The sequence below is a fragment of the Phocoena phocoena genome, chromosome 8 (genome assembly GCF_963924675.1).
Source record: "Phocoena phocoena chromosome 8, mPhoPho1.1, whole genome shotgun sequence".
Taxonomy (NCBI): Eukaryota; Metazoa; Chordata; class Mammalia; order Artiodactyla; family Phocoenidae; genus Phocoena; species Phocoena phocoena.
In genome coordinates, this window is record NC_089226.1 from 12,389,020 (window position 1) to 12,406,410 (window position 17,391).

The 17,391-nt window shown below is 48.0% G+C and overlaps 1 protein-coding gene across 1 annotated transcript in view; it reads right to left on the reverse strand.

The window, feature by feature from the left end:
* Positions 1 to 464: 464 nt before the first annotated feature.
* The window catches only part of GRIK4 (glutamate ionotropic receptor kainate type subunit 4), a 315,159-nt gene continuing 298,232 nt past the window's right edge, over positions 465 to 17,391 (reverse strand). The window contains exons 18-19 of the mRNA XM_065882791.1: positions 4,117 to 4,235; positions 465 to 824 (exon numbers count right to left, since the gene is read on the reverse strand). Of these exons, the coding sequence (XP_065738863.1) occupies positions 465 to 824; positions 4,117 to 4,235 (479 nt within the window). The remainder of the gene's footprint in view (positions 825 to 4,116; positions 4,236 to 17,391) is intronic.

Genomic DNA, 17,391 nt, shown 5'->3' on the forward strand with positions numbered 1-17,391 from the left:
CAAATCCAGAAAAGAAAAACTTCCCTGTTGAGTTTAATTTTTTTTTTTTTTTTTCCTGTAAGAACTAGACCCAGGGTACAATGGCCCCTTCCTAGGGGGAAATTCCTCTGATGATGCCACCAATCCATCAGACGGTCTGGGCAGGGACCCCCCTCCCACCCCGACTCTTTAGTTTTGTTGAGAGGGAAAGGCCCACTGCGGGAAGAGGGGGCTTGTGGCCAGGTGGGAGAGCGTCCCCTGCCACTCGGGCTCAACGTCTCTGGGTGGCCCCAGCTCCCCGGACCAGGGCGCCGTCTCCGGCTGGGGCGTCAGGCTCTTTGATCGTTTTGTAAAGTTACTGGATCCAAAATCTGGAGAGAAGGGTGGACGCTGTACAAGTCCGGGGGCCCCGCCGGCAGTATGGCGGGCTCAGCGCAGCCCGCCTCCGCACCGGGTCGGGGAGCCGGGCATCCTCGGCGGCGGGGCTACTCGGGCTCGCTGCTGTTGGTGGTCTTCTCCCACTCCAGGCTCTCCTCGCTGCGCGCCGGCGACGGCCGCGCCCGCAGGCCCTGGAAGCGGCGGCACTCGGGGCACACGCGTATGTGCGTGCAGCCGCGGGCCACCAGGGCGGCCTCCTGGGCCAGTCTCTGCGCCAGCTGGTCAGGCTCCCCGGCCCCGCACAGCTTGCCGTTGCTGAGGGTCACGGTGCCCCGGGGCCGGCGCTGCTCCTCGGGGATGGGGGGCTGCGGCGGCGGTAGCCCGGCGCGCCGCCGGCGCGGGTGGACACTGTCCTGACACAGGATGATGCTGCGCAGCTCGCTCACCATCTCCTGGCAGACGGACACCTGGAGGACACGAGGAGGTCACAGCCCGACCTCTCGGGACCAGCCCCCGAGGGTCCCCTGCGGGCTCATTCGGGCGCGCGATTAGGGTGCAGTGTTTCACAATTATATCATCTTACATGTTTGAAGGTCTTTCAATCCACCTCCTCACTTCCACCCGCTATTTAATATTCCAACATCCTCCATACCATCCCGCCAGCTGGTCGTCTCGTCTTTGAACAGCTTCAAAGACACTGATCTCACCATGTTGGGAAGGTGCCCCTACCATTTTTGCAGATTACCCTTAAACGCTGCTTCCTTCTACTGACTTAATTCCTCTCCCTGAACTTTTCATCCATCCATCCCAGTTAAATTTGGACCTTGAAGCCGACTAAGTAAATAATCCCTTTACCGCATGTCAGTCTTTCAAGCCTGTGAAAAAACAACCATGTCTCCATGAACTTTCTGTTCTCAGGCCAAAGAGTCTCATTTCTTTTAATCAGCTGGTTATGGCTGGAAAGGCTGCGTTCTAACAATAACTATAATAACAAAAACAAGGCAATCTACTCCTGCAGCTCTGCCATCTCCTGATAAGAAACTCTTGGGTCCAGCTGTGTTTCAAAATATTTTGAATTTTGACAAGGTAATACAATGCACATAAAATATGTATCACTTCCAGTGGGCTCTGGGGAAGACCCTGTATTCAAACACATTAATGTTTCTGTAGCAAAATGAATATACGTTCACACCAAGTGAGTTAAAGACCATAAACATTAGCCTCATACAAGTCCAAGTCAAGGTTTGTCACCAAAAGCATTGGCATCAAACTTACAAAAAGCTTGGAACTTTTTGAGCTTTTGAGGTTTCAGAATTGTGGATGAAGAATCTTGAACCTGTACCACGACTACTACTGTTATACCCATTTCACAGATGTGGAAATAGAGGCTCCGAGAAGTTAGATACCTTGCCAGAAATTACTCGACTAACAAACAGCTGACCCAGAATTTGAACCTAAACCTACATACTGCAGAGCACATGCATGCTCTGCTTTCTTCTCTGCTCTGTGCTGGAAAGGACACTTTCTCCCATTAGGATGGGAGAGGCAGCTTTCTGTTCTTTCATGTTCCTTCCTCCAGTCTTCCCGTTCTATCAACAGGATAGTTGTTCTACCATAGTCAAATAGTTAACTTAGCCTTTACTGTTCTTTCTAGATGTTGGGAGAGCTTGAACTCCTCACTGAATTTTTCAAGGTACATCCAGACCACTGGCGAGCTCTTGGGAGAATAACCCAGGGTGCACAGATCCTCTACCTGAAGCAGCTACAGAGAAGTAGACTCCCCTAATGGAACACGGCCTGAGTTAGGACTTGAGACCTGGATTCTGGACCCAAGGTTGTTGGTGAATAGCAGAAACTGTAGTCAAGTCACTTAACTTCTCTGTGCTTCTAATAATAATTACAACAAAAACACCTCCACCTGCCTAATCTATTATATGTGACAAGAACATAAAGACATATATTGATATTTATTGACTGTCAACTAAGTATCAAACACTGTGCTTTGCAGTGGAAATACAGACACAAAGGACTCAGTCCTTACTTTCAGGCAGTGCAATGTCTCGTAGCCAGGCTGATACGAAAATAATTGACACACAGTTTGTAAGTGCTCTATGTGCTGTTTACAGGGGTGGTGGAAAGGAGGAGGAATGAGCAACTTTCTGGTCCAGGGAAGAAGGCAGGAGAACTCCGGAAGGTTTCACAGGGACAGGAACACCTGAACGAGGTCTTAGGAAGAGGTAAGAGCACCGCCGTTTAAGGGGTGGACAGAAGGAGAAAGCCAGTAACGCTGGAGAGGGAAGGAGGAGGGAAACCAAGAGAGCTGGGAGCAGGCAAGGCAAGGGAGGAGAGAGTTCTGGAAGGAGCGGTCCACTTCATCGAGGGCCACACTGAGGTCCAATAAGGCCCAGTGGGTTCTCTTTTGGTTTTGTTCATTGGGAGGGGTCAGACCTCTCAGCCATGACCTTTCGGGGAGGGGGTGGGGAGAAGCCAGCTGCCGTGGAGTGAGGCCCGAGTGGGAGGCGAGCACATGGAGAGAGAGGCAGTCGGATCACCTGGGCTTGCGAGAGGAGAGGGGTAGGGCAAGAGCTACAGCATCATGGCTATTATTTGAAAATGTGGATAAACATGAGCATAGTTTTGGACTTGGGGGAGAGAGCAGGCAAAAAAAAATAAAGGGGAGAAAAAGGATAATCCTAGAGGAGCTGAGGAAAGGTGGGAACAAGGCAGAGATGGAGGGATGACCAGAACACCTGTGGAAGCCCTGGGGGTGGCTCCAGTTGTGGGTAAATTTTCAGGTGGGTGTTTTAATTTGGGGCTGGTCACTCCTGAGTTCCAGGTGAGGCAGGAGGTAAAATTAGTCATGGAGGAGCAAAGGGATGTGAGGAGTGGGTGATGGCCTGGAAGTCCTACTGGGAAGTGGGAAGGAGGCTGAGCACAGAAAAGGAAAAGACCGGTCAGCAGTGTTGAATGGAGGCCCTACATGAGGCTGGACCCCCTCGGTTTATAGGGGTGCTGTACTCTTCTGTACTGTTATCTGCTGTTAGGAGCTGTCAATTAGGGAAGGAGATGTTAGGATGATCAGGAGTTGGGAGATTGAGATAGAGGCCAATATATTTCAAAAACCAAACAATGCAAGTAGCGTGTAATGATTTGTGCCCTGGAATGGAGATAGAATGGGGTAAAGTCATCTTCCTTCTCTCAGACTCTTCCATCTGTGTGAAGTTTATATTAACCCAGTTTCTAAGCCACAGGTTTGGGAACTAAACTTATTCAAAACGCCTGAGAAGGAAGATGTCATTAGGAGCTCTCGTGAATTGGGATACCTCTAAACAGCTTTACCTGCAAGGCCAAAACATACGTAAGATGGAAGAACCAAAGCCATCGTTTCCATTAGTAACCTGGTACTTTCGCCTGTTTTCCCTTATAACACTACATCTTAAATCATAGTTGTGTTAAGTCTTTGTTGTTCATAAAACATTTTTCACAGATTTATTTACTGGGCTGTTTCAAGGAAGAATCTGAAGCCCAGAGAGGTTATGTGCCCTTTCTGTGGCTGCATAATTAGTAAGTGATGAAGCCTGAACCCTGAGCTCCTGTCCTCGGAACTGGGGTTCTTTCCGCTGTGCTGCTGTTCCATGGGTGCCCCACCCTCCTGTGGGATTTCACAAGTTCTGTCTGAAATGACCTTTGTCCCTGTGTGAGCCTGTGAACTTGGCCCTGCTTGCCAATACTATAGGTCATACCCCTTAGAAGGTTTACCTCGGTCGCTTCTGAGTGTCGGAGAGTCCATAAAAACTCCAACATAGCCATAAAAATGGCCACGATTAAGCCACAAATAAGAACCACAAAGATTCCACCAATATTCTCCATTCCCAGTCCTGTAAGAAAGTGAGAACGAACAAAAAATAGTGTAAAAGAGCTGGGAGACATAATCATTCTACCAAAAATGCTGAACGACCAGAACTTGAGTCTTGTAGACATTTTACACACATGTTCCTTGAGATATAATTATTCTTTGGAACCAAAAATGCAGCATAGCTGGAGTAGAAGAGGGGAAAGGGCTCTAGATGCAAGTGGAGGAGATTGGTGAGAAGCTTTCTGGGGTGGGAGGGTCAGTCAGTTTTAGAAAAGGGCTAAGGAAAATTTTGATTTAGCATATAGAGACATGATAGCAAAATACCAGTAAATTCTAGCACTTTCATAAAAATTTCATCAATCTTCCTAATATTGTGTTTGCTTCATATAAAGCAACTGTCGTAACCAAACTATGGATAGAAAAAATTACACTGACTTAATTGTGTCAACGTGTTACTAACAGACTTACTTGGAAAGCAAAACGTTTTATCCCAGGTGGTTCCCGCACCTGGCTGCCATCAGAACCACCTGGGAAGCTCATTAAAGGTATGGATTCCTAACCCTCACCCCAGACATACTGAATCCCTATCTCTGGAGATGCGGCCCAGGAATCTATACTTTAAAATGCATTTCACAAGTGATTCTTTTCCAGCCAGGCCTAAAATTTGTTGGCAAATTGGTATTTTGGGAAGCATGTGTATGGCTAAGTTCCTTGAAGGTAGGCAGTTTCTGGTTGTAACCTCATTGCCAAGCATGACACCTGGCATATCATATATACTCAATAGATATTTCTGGAATTATATGGTTGTGTCCAACACTGAGTTAGCTACGTAATTGGATGCTTTTTTTTGTACTAGAGAAACCCAAACGTTAGGGGAGTGTCAGAAACACATGAAACCCTGATTCAAGAGGAGCCGCAATCATAAATCAAAAAGCATCTTTTATCCTGAAAAATGCCAAGAGGGTAGCTTATGTCCTGTGCTGTTGGAATGCCTGCACACTTGAGTGTTTGTTCAACCAGCAGTGGCTTCATGGGACACAGAGCTATGTCGGTGTCAGGGAAAGCCAGCTTCATACAACACTGAGATGAGCCATGGATCAGAAGCAGAAATCTGACACTGCTTCCTACACTTTGGAAAGCTGGGAAAATGGTCCTACCGAGCCATTTTACGATTCCTTGGGTTTTCTTTCACAAAGACTCAAATGGCTGTCTGTTGGTTTTTTGTTTTGTTTTGTTTTGAAAATAACACAGCTCGGCACAGTGCCTGCCTACACCAATAATCTGCTACAATGGCTCCAAGGGCTTACAGCATGAATGTACCTAGTGGATTGTATACTCTGGTCTGCAGGTCCACACAGCCAACTCTTGGGTACCTGTGTGAGTAAACATCCTCTATTGTGAATAATCAGAAAGAGGAGATGACTTAAAAACTCAGTTCTAAGGGAAGGCACACAGCGTTTGGAGTAGATTTCTACCCTCCAAGAGGAAGGTGCTTAGGCTTCATTTGTTCACCTGCCCCCCTAACCTGGGACCATTTGGGAAGAAGGCTTTTAACCATAGGAACATCCGGGGACAGAAGGGACACTTAAGGGGGAATGCACCAAGGACATAGCTGCAGTGTCCAGCCAGATTTAGGGGTGGTGAGAACCGGGTATTGGGACGTGCATCTGAGCATCATGGACAAACTAGTTTCTCCAGCCAGCCCATGTAGAGAAAGGGCTCCCCAGTGAAGGGGAAGTGATGACTGTGATACCAAAGATGCCCACCTGTTCAGGTAAACAGAGCTCCAAGTGACTGGTGAGGTACCACAAGACTTTCCTGTCACCTTGGGATAGCTCTGCCTGATGTAGAAAAAGACAAGGATCCCCTTGAAGGGCTTCAACCTCCCCTCGTGTTTCTGCAGAGGTGTTCTCCCCTCCTCGAGTCCAATTCGGCCATCTGGACTCTAGTGTTTCCCTGTCACCCTCAGTCACCATCCCAGCCCTCCCCAACCTTTTTCCCCTACTGACTCTTTCCCTCAGTGCACACACACACTCACATCTTTCCCTTCTTAAAGAAAAATACAAAATCCTTCTCCCTCCAGCTCTGTCTAGTGAATACCCTTCTCTTTCCTTCCTTCCCTAGGCAAGATTTTTGAAACTGTCTATATCAGAACTATGTTAAGACAGTCCTTAAAAGGCTTACAAAAAAAAAAAGGCTTACATTTGGAGACCCATCCCACATGAAAGCAAGTAGGAGAAAATGCACCCACATCTTATGTTAAATGCATTTTAAAAATTTTGCTTCTGATGTGACAGAGTGGCAAGCAACAGTTAATGTATAATTGGCTGTGATTTCTCAGCAGTCGTTGTTCATACAAGAGAATGTTTGCAAAAGGAGAAAAATCAAACCAAAAAAAATTGTTTCTAGGGCTTCCCTGGTGGCGCAGCGGTTGAGAGTCCGCCTGCCGATGCAGGGGACACGGGTTCGTGCCCCGGTCCGGGAGGATCCCACATGCCGCGGAGCGTCTGGGCCCGCGAGCCATGGCCGCTGAGCCTGCGCGTCCGGAGCCCGTGCTCCGCAACGGGAGAGGCCACAACAGTGAGAGGCCCGCGTACCGCAAAAAAAAAAAAAAAAAAAAAGTTTCTAAATGTAATAACGTTTTTATGAATATTAAATTTAAAAATTAATGAAGTCGAAACAATGTTACATTTTGGAGATAGTTAATTACATGTCTTAATTTGATTTAGCAGTTTTCTTTTTGCATTTTGAAGCTAATAATTTTTTTCAGATCTCAAACATAATTTTGAACACTTGAAAATCTTTTAGGCGCTAGGTGGTCTGTCTATGGTATCTAAAGGAGAAAATGATTGCGTCTGAATTCACTTTTATTCTCCCGATATTCACTTGTCATCCCATGAAATTTTGTCTTGTACCACTAAAACCAAGCTCACTGAGGTTACCAACGAACATTTTGTTTCTAACCTATCGGAAAATTTCCAGTCCCAATCTTAAGTGACCTCTGGTAACACCTGACATTGTCAACCACACCCCCTTCTTGGCATTTTTTTTTTTTTTTTGTCCATGCTGCGAGGCTTGTGGGATCTCAGTTCCCCCACCAGGGATTGAATCCAGGCCATGGCTGTGAAAGCACCGAATCCTAACCACTGAACCACCAGGGAACTCCCCCTTCTTGGCGTTTTATGAAGCCATTGCTCTCTGCTCTCCACCAATCTTCTCAATTGCCTTTGCCTGCTCTGAGGCATATTCTCCCATTTCCCTGCATTTGGCCTCTTATCTCTCCTCCACGCACTGTCCTGCTGATTTTACCTCCTAAATACTTTTCAATTTCTTACCCTCTCTCTCTCTCTCTCTCTCTCTCTCTCTGCTACCACTTCCCTAGCTCAAGGCCACACCATCTCTTGCTTGGACTTTGGCAGCATCTCCAAAGTGATTTCCCTGCTCGTAGCTGTGTCCTCCTCAACTTTACCGTCCACCTAGTTGCCTGAGTGATCCTTCTGATCAGAGATGCTTTCTGATACAACATATGCCACTCTAATATTGCATAAAATAATAATTAGTTTCATGTTATATACCTGGATTTCGCACTAGACTGTGATTCCCTTGAGAGGAAGAGCCATGTCTTGTTCAACTCTATAACCCCTGGCACATCATAAGAGCCCAATAAATGTTTGTTGAAAAAATGAGCTGACAGAAAGAGGATAAGGACATCCCAGGTGTAGAACCATGAATTCTCAAAAGCTTTGGATGCATACTGTGATATGTATTCATTCCTAATTAAATGTTGTTTAAAATAATCATAAAGTGGGCCAGCCCTCGTTCAGTGCTCCCAGCCTGGCGGCCTAGACCGCACTCTGTGGCTGGCCAGAGTGGGACTGAACACGATGTGGACCATCCACAGCATGGACTTGACCACACGCGGTCGCGGGCAGGCGTGGGGGGATGGGCTAGGGTTATAAATGGACAGGTGATCTGTGCTGGGATAATCTTGATCAGATCAGGGAAAGCTTCTTTGAGGAGCTCAGGTTTGAACAGGATGCTGGTAGAAACCATGAGTCACTGAAACACCCCACAGCCTCTCTTTCCCAGCTTCTCGCGTTTCAGGGCCAGCATGTTAATCACGGGTGTTGGCTCCAGCGTGCTGACTCCTCGCTGAGTGGCCCCCTCCTCTTAGGAGCGGGGCTTGTATACCATTGGTGCCTTTAGGAACTTATTGGAAAGTGGAAGCAAGAATAGATTGCTGGCAGAGTCGGAGTTGAGAAACAGATGGAGTGGGGAGCGGGAAGCGGAGTTAGGAGACAGCAGCAGTTCCGTTAACGCTGTCGTTAGTCATTCTCCTAGAAGTCAAATGCCTTCCCCAGCTCAGAGCCCTTACTCAGAGGAGCCTGTCATGTGGACTCCCTCCAGGCTGACCCCAAGGCCCTCCACACCAGCAGGGGAGTCATCTCATCACTCCCCCTTCCCTTCTTCAGACGGGACCTCACAGAAGCCATCCAGACAGATGGCGTTGAAACTGAGATTTTCTCCTGACACTTGAGTCTCTGAGCCTCAGCTAGGCCTCAGCCATAAGACTGTATTAACCGAAATGGAATCAAACTCTCCCCACAAACTCCTGGTTGATTGAAGACCAGCTGTGGTGTGTCACTCACAGATTGCCCACAAATACAAATGATAGTTGACAAATGCAAATGAAGAACATTGTCTCTAGAACTAGAATGGCCACCTGGAAGGGAGAATCTCTGAGTAGATTTGAATCTCCACCCACCCACCCACCTGCTCTGTCTTCCGTTCTGACTGGCAAATAATCGCTTCTTGGATTCAGGTGCACGTATGTCCCAGCCCTTAAAACCCATTCATATCTCCAGATGGCACTGTGGAAGTTTGTAACTGCGATGCAGGAAAGCTCATTCTGAATGGGAGCCTGGGAAGCAAAGAGGCAGGATCACAGGAGCCACAGAGCAGGTGCAGAGGGAGGAGAGACCATTATACCACAATCCCGTCAAGGGACAGTGTATTTAGTCTTTGACTTTGGTCAACGCATCTTTCTCAAGAAAGCTCCCGTGAGCTGAGCACTACGCTAGGTGCTGAAGCTTGGTGCAATCTTCCACATTGAACATATTTGACAAAAACATGGATTCTTTGACCATTTTGACTTTCCAGCACTTCCTAATTCAGAGCTACATTCACCTACATCCATGCAAATACATTAAGTGGGCCCATCTCCATGGACGTATTTGTTGTCAACAGCAACTTCACGTGCCCATACGTGAGCCGACCCGTATCACCTTCCCAGAAAATATAAAGCGAATCATCATGTTCGCACTGCTGAGGACTGTGAAATACTAAGTTTGCCATTTCTTCTTGCATTGACCATGACATCTGTTGACTAGCCCTAGCAGATTCTGGAGACGGTGATGCCAGAAGGGTAGAGAAAGGAACGCAGACTAGAAGAGGGATGGTAGAGGCATCTGATAAATATTGCAATTTAGCAAAACACAAGTCATGGGAGAGGTACTTTACAATTTATCAAAATATAGCTCAAGCACCTCATTTTAAAAAAAAAACATTATCTCATTCAATTATCATTAAAAATACTATAAAGAAAGTCCACGGTTGGCATTTTACAATTAAAGAAATGGAAATTCAGAGAACTTCAAGAATTTGCCCAAAGTCTTCAGAGCTCAGATGTGAAATCTAGATAAATCTGACTCTGCCCAGCTAATATTTATAAAAATAAAGCTGACCTTTATGACTATTTACTATGAGCCAGGTTACCAGGCTAAACATTTTAATTCAATCCTAACAGTTGCCCTGTGAAATTGGCACTACCCTTACCTCCATGTTCCCGACCAGGAAACCAAGGTACTGGAGTCAGGGAACTTGCCCAGGGCTCCACGGCTGGCGAGGGGAAGTGCCAGGTCCAGATGGAAGCCAGAGCCTGAGCCCGTATCCCTACCCTCATATCACTTCTCCCCAGAACTCAGGGCCCCCATGGTCCCTCATGCTGCAAGGGGCGTGCTAACAGACCTCCACCTGGCTCCCTGTGACTGAGTTCATTCCTAGGACCACGCCACCCTCACCCCCAGTGACTGGGGAAGTGAGACCTATGTACGGGCTATTAGTTCCACTTATAAAATCCCCTTCTCTCCTTGGGAACATTACAGCAAATGTCTGAATCGATGATCCATTGACTTAATCTTGGCTCACTTTCCAGACACAGTGGGGCTGTGGTCTTTGTAACTGCTGACCTCCTTTGACGCAGACACACTGGGCCATGGTTCACCTCTGTTCCCGATCGCGCTTTCTGGCACCCCCTCCCCCGGAGTTTCCCAGTCTCTTAGCAGAGTCAAATCTGATTTGATTAGGAAGAGGCTTCCTCGGCAAGCATCACTTCGAGACACTATCTAAACTCCCATATTCAGGTTTCCAGTCTTGGCCCTCTCCAGAGAAACCAGAGAACCAGGATAATAGAGCTGAGCCCCCAGGGAAGAAAGAGAAAGGAAAACCTTCCCGCGATTCCCCCAACCCCCCTCATCACTCGCCCCCGCTCTTGCTAAGATGTCTTACACTTTCATTCCCGCCGTGCCAGACAGCAAACTTCCTGCTCTCTAAGGATTTTGTGAGTCAATGCCACCGGCCTCTTTTCCATCCTTGAAAGGGGACCCTGATTTTCACAGCCTGGTGGTGTATTTATGTTCCTTTGAAGCCTGATTGTGAGCTTGTGTTTTTCAAGATAAAAGTATTTAATTTCCTTGGAATTCACCGACTACCTTTTTGTCTGGCAATTGTTCTGCAAAGCCTTCGGTAATCCAATCCCCTTGAATTGGGATGCTGGCCTCTGTGAGTGGCTAGCGATATTTCTTTTTATAGGAGTTGAGTGAGAAAATAAATAAAATAAGTGTTTTTGAAAAGACAAGGCAGAAGAAAATGAAACAGCTTGGAATGAAGCCTGCTTCTTTTTGTAATTCTCCAGTCTTCCACATGGTCTGCCATTGCGTTTTTCAGCTGTGTATGCAGGTAGCTGGTCACTGAGCTATAGGCAGGGAAAGAAACGGGGAGATGAAGCCAAGGGGTAATGTTGAGGTTCTCACCAGAGCCAAGTAAGACCCGACCAAAAGACTCAGGTGGTGGCGTCATCCCAATGTGAGGATTCTTCTCTGGAATTTGGCAGTGATACCGGAGCTGGTTAGAAGTGGAGTAGCAGCAGATCCTTTTCTTTGAAATTTCTCACATTTTAATAGGATAATGAAGTAGAAAAGGATTATGTGAGGCACTGCACGTTGTCTGGTACATTGCAATTGATGTCACTCTCAGTTTCAGAGATCTCTTGAGAACAGGACCGCCCTCACAGTTCCCTTCACCTCCATCCCTCTCTGTCTTCTCCATCTCCTCCTCCTTTCTTTAGGCACACGTGGAAGCCAACTGATCCCAACCACGAAAAGAAAGATCCCCTGGAAGCTGCGTTGGAAAGCAAATGAAAAGGACTGCCCTTTGTTCAATTTGAGACACAAGAAAAAACATGGTCCTGCGGCTCCATTCCTGGCCACCATGAAAGACTTAAAGGAAGAGATCTTTCAGGCCAGACTGGTCCCTGTTCTTCTGCCACAGGACGGGGGGTGTCTCTCGAGCAGTGAGTTTTATTCCGGAAGTTTGGTGGCTAATTTGTCACAGGGAGACCAAGCAGTGGCTCTGTTCCTTCCAGGCTAGTGCTTCTGGCCTGGCTTGGGGGAGGTCACGTGGACTTTCATTCAGCCAGGAAGCCTTTTAGTCTCTCTGAGTAATGTCTGTTTGGGTTTCAGCCATGGCAGAAATGGGGCCACTGCATTAAACTGGCACTAGCTGCTGCGGCTGGGCTGGGAGCCGAAGCCCTGGTTCTTACGGTGATTTGCACAGCATCTCCCAGACAGACCCCTCTTGGACATCACCACTTATTAATACAGCTCCCCCTCTCGTTCCCAAGGACGACCGCATGAAGGCAAGTTAACATCGGCTGGTTGGTAGAACCCTCGCATTTTCCGAAGCATGTGGGACCCGGGCAGGATGTCTTCCACTGTTTATCTTCCCTCTTCATCTGCTCAGTTCCCTTCTCCGTGCCAGGGAACATTCAGTCCCCCAGTGCGGAGTGGAACGAAGCCTCCTGATCAGTCCTTTCCATCTTCGCTGGGAGCCTGCTTTCCCTGTGTCTCCTCTCCATCCATCCTGAGCTCTGCTGTCAGACCAGGCTTCCTAAAATTCTGTAGAATGGGGAAGAATATCCCAAGCTAACCACTCTGCAAAAACAACAGCTTAATTTTTCTATAAAGGTACCTAACATCTACCTCAAACTCCCATTTCCACCTGATTGCCAAAAATGTAGCGATTTCTTTATGTTTAAATTTCAGGGGCTTCCCTGGTGGCGCAGTGGTTGAGAGTCCGCCTGCTGATGCAGGGGACGTGGGTTCGTGCCCCAGTCTGGGAACATCCCACGTGCTGCGGAGCCGCTGGGCCTGTGAGCCATGGCCGCTGAGCCTGCGCGTCCGGAGCCTGTGCTCCGCAGCGGGAGAGGCCACAACAGTGAGAGGCCCGCGTACCGCAAAAAAAAAAAAAAAATCTTTAAATTTCAGATTTACATTCAGTTAAATATGGTGTTTTCTCTGTTCCCCCTTCACTCCTGGATGTATTTCAGGTCTGGGGCTGGGAAGGAGATTATGTGTCATGGGGGTGGGGTTAGATGTCCCATCCTAATGCCAGATTCCTCTTAGAATTCCAATATCCTTGTCTGGGGCCCCAGAAAATGTAGATCTATCCCTGGGACCTCTCTGCCCTGGGTCCCCATGTGCTATCTCTCACGCACCCACTCCACCATGGCGTGACACGTATTTATGGGGCATGCCAAACTCCAGAAGTAAGCAAAAATCTCTTTACCTCTTGGTATCCCCAACGAATCTAGGAGCTCTCTCTGGCACTCTCCCCCTCCCAGCAGGGCACAAGGCTCCTTCTCAGGGACCTGCCACATTCTAACATATCCTTTCTTGGTCTGCATCTTTTTATCTGGTTCACAGACTGGGTGGCCTGGCTCTTTGAACTTCTAGTGTTAGCTTTATGCAAAGCTTCCTTCAGGTACTGGCCTCCTGTATTCCAAAATAGTGATACTTTGTTAGCAAATCAAAAACCGTGAATTCTAAGAACATTGTCTCTGCTGAGTTGGAACAACTTCTTTTGGAACTTAAAGCCAATAACTGGACTCCGTTCTTCCCGAGGCAATGACTGTGCCCTGGGACCATGAATGCCACCGACAGCTCAGAATTCCATCCACAGCACCTGCTTTCCTGAGGCCACATCTCACTCCAGAACCTTTGAGGTCTTCCACCAATGTCTCCAACTCGGTCCACTGTGCCGTCAGTGTGCCAAGGCATATGCAAAGCTCTGGGGTGTTTACAGGGCATCTTCCTGGTACACTGATTTTACTTAGAGTCTAGGAGTGAAAAGCATTTTTCTACTACATAAACATGCCCCTATTACATTGTCAGATGCAAAATTCACATGTGTTTTTAGGACAAAACAGAAGAGGAAATTCCAAACATGCTGGGCTGCTTTAGACTCTGTCCCCAGATCCCCAAACATGCATACTCAGGGTCCTCTGCTATTAATTCTTTCCCTGGGAAAGTTTGGGACGTACTGGTTTGCTGTCCACACGCCTTGACCTTGTTTTCAATGCCCTCTTAACTCCAACCTCATCCTACTTATCCAAACCAATCTCTGAGTGTGACAACTCTGTTCCACAACCTTCCTAAAGCTGTGACTCGTAATGAAAGCATCAGGGCCCAATGTCTCTGTAAACCTTCCCCGACTATTGTGCAGAATTAATCACTTTATTCTCTGGGCTTCCTAACACTTTCCGTCCAGCTCTATGAAAGCATTCCTACATTGCGACCATTATAGTGATGCTCTGTGCCTCTCTTTAAACCTCTTGAGGGCGGGGCCATGTCTCATTGTTTTTCATATTCTCAGAGCCCAGCACAATGCCTGATACACAGTGGTCTACATGGGGTGTCAGGGCTCCTGTTTGGGGGGAAAAAAGACTTAAAAAGTAGGACCAGTCTGGACGTTCTTGAGATGATTGCCCATTCATTCATTACTTGTTCATCCTTTCATCAAATACGGATGAAATGTCAGATGATATGCTGGTCAGTGGGATAGAAAAATAAATAAGACACAGACCCTGCACTTGAGATTTTCATAGTCCATGGGGGACAACTATCAACAGACAAACCAATGCCCTGAGTGTTCATCTTAGAAAAGCTACGGAGCCTTGAGGAACATCGAGTGGATGGGCGTACTCGTGGCGTTGGATACTATTCAGACCTCAATTTCTTCTTTAGGCCTAGATTTTAGAATAAAATCGGTTCTCATTTCCTTTGCGCCAGTGCTTTGCTGAGTGTTTAACATGGTTTATCTGGTTCAGTCTTCACAATAGCCCGGGGAGGTGGCATTATTATTTCTAGTTCTATTCTCCAGAGGAGGAAACAGAGGCTTAAAGATGCTTCACAGTGTATATAACAAGGCCATTTATGGAGCGGAGTCCATTTGACCCAGTGCCTGTGACCTTGAACCCTGTCTACACTGCCTCAGGGGAGAGAACCAACCTAGCGGCTGTCAGCAGAACAAATAGGTGGGCAGGAGGGAAATATGTGAGCCCCATTCTTAGAGTGGGGCGCGGGGGGAGCCCATTGGACTTCGGGTGAAATCTCTGATGGGAGAGAGAGACAATCTAAATTGAGGTGCCAGAGTGAAAACTGTAAGGTCCCAGCTCCTGTGTCGTCATCCTCATCCTTGTCAATCTGCTGCCCTCCAACTGTTTCTCTATAGATTAGCAGTGAAAATAAACACAGAGAAATAAGGGCACAAAGGGGAAGGGCCTGTGGCTGGGCTTAGGAGTCAAGGATGAAAGGGGAAACTGGAGAGCTGGGATCAACTCAGTAGTGAGTCTCGAGGGGAATCAGGCTCAAAGAGATCAAATAGGGTCAGGTTTATAAAAGAAAGGAAAGCCAGGAGATCCACAACTAGTGGTAAGGAAAAGAGGCGGGAGGCCCGGAGCAGACAGAGCTGGCAGCAGGGGGCCGGTGGGGAGCCTGTGGGTTCCCTGCACCCCTCTGAGCCCTTGCTCTTGCCCACCCCCTGTTTTGCTCCGGCCTCCCGCATCTACAGCATCCCTGCATCCCCGCATACGTTCAGTCAGCTGTTCAGAGGCAGGAACAGCTCAAAGGAGTAGAGAGCTGTGAGCGTGAAGGTTACTCGGGAAAGCATCATAGCACAGTTTCATTTGCCACCTTAGCGTGGCCCAGGAGGACAGTAATTGGTGGCTTTTGACAGCTACCAGTCAGTGGCTTTAATCACACATCCCACAGAGCCCCTACTACGTGCCAGGCTCTGTAGGGAGGCCAGGGACACAGAAGCGGGTGAGACGGGTCCACATCTAAGGTGCCATCACCCGGGCAGAGGAAACCAAGAGTTGTAACGTAGTGTGTTGAGGGCTCCATCCAAAATCACGGAAGGCACCCGACCCACTGTGGGGAGGGGCAGCTGGAGGGCGACCAGGGGCTTCTAGGGCAACAGAAACCTGGACATTTCTCTTGTTTCACTCTGGGTCCCAGGTCCACCTCTCTGTTTCTATTGAGTTTGTTCAGGTTTTTCCGTAAGAGGTTATGGAACAACCCAAACGAACTTTTCGGCCAACCCTAAATTTTAAATTACTCCAGATCAAAAGCCACTACTGTTTCCCTCCATCTCCTTGGTAAGATGGCGCTCCTTCCCGCCACTCTGAAGTTCATTGTTCCCACAGAAAAACATGGACATATATTATCTTACCAATAATCTCACTTTACTTTGACTTTTCTGGGCCCAGTCAGATTTAGACTGCTTTCAATCCATGAGTCTTTTTCTGGGGAGGGGGCGGTGGAGGCACATCCTGCCATCCACACCTTCCCGGGTTCGAACCGTCTAGGCAGCCCAGATCGCCCCACGGGAATGTTTCTTCTCACACCCACACCACCTGCGGTCCCCACTCACAGCCCTGCCCGCTGCACCGATCTCTGCCTCTGCATCCTCCCTCAAGGTGCTTCTTGCCTGCAATGTCCCGCTCCCCGCTTCCTTTCCTATACTGGTCCTGGGCGTCTTCAACATCTAGTGCATTCTTTCAAATCCATGAAAGTTTTCTGATACTTTTCTCTGTACCTCCCCCATTTCTTTTTTTCTCTGAACAAACAGAGTCAGTCTCCTCCACCTTTGACCTTTGGGGAGTGGAGAGCCAAGAATGGTGTGGCCTCCCACCGTTCCTGCAAAGGAAGGGGCAGCATTTCCTCCAAACGACAAAGGGCTTGTCCCTGTAGGTCCACATTCCTGAGCCCTCTCCTCAAAGGATCAAGAGGCACAGGGAGACCCTTAGAAACACAAAGTCATTCCCTTACTGTCTCATCCCGGATAATCACTCACGCTGAGCAGAGAGGGAAGCACAGAGCATCATTCATTTTACTCCCCAGCTGCCTCCCCAGCGGCGAGTGTGCATAGGTAAATTTGCTGCATATTTTAGCAAGGCTGCAGTAGATTACTGGGGTGACCATATGATTCATTGCCCAAGCCAGGACACTTTGAAAATGAAAGGGCATTCTAAAAATAACTAACAGGCATTCATGGATCTACAACAGATGTAACCCGAGACTATCCTGGATATGTTCCCCCTATAGAAAATGCTGGGTGTTCAGGGACCCTCGACACTCTTCAACTACACGTCAGTCAGGGACTGCTTTCTATCCAGTCGTATTTATGATTCATTCAATAAAATATCCATGTGCCAGGCCCTGTGGACAGCCCTGTAAGGAAGACAAACCCTGCCCTCATGGAACTTACATTCTAGTCGAAAAGGCAGAAAGTAAACAAATGAATAGAAACTATACTATCAGGTAGTGATAAGCTCTGAAAAGCAGAGCCCGAGGGAAGGGGAGAGATGTGTGGCGTGGGGAGGGAAGGCCTCTCTGAGGGACCTTCTGAGGGAACAGTGTGCAGACCCCGAGGTGGGAGGCGGCTGGGAGGCTTGGGGAACAGGAAGAAAAGGGGGAAACAGATCAGGAAGGGTCGGGAGGCCATAGAAAGCTCGGATTTGATTCTGAGTGAGATGGGAAGCCGTTGGAAGGTTTGCGCAG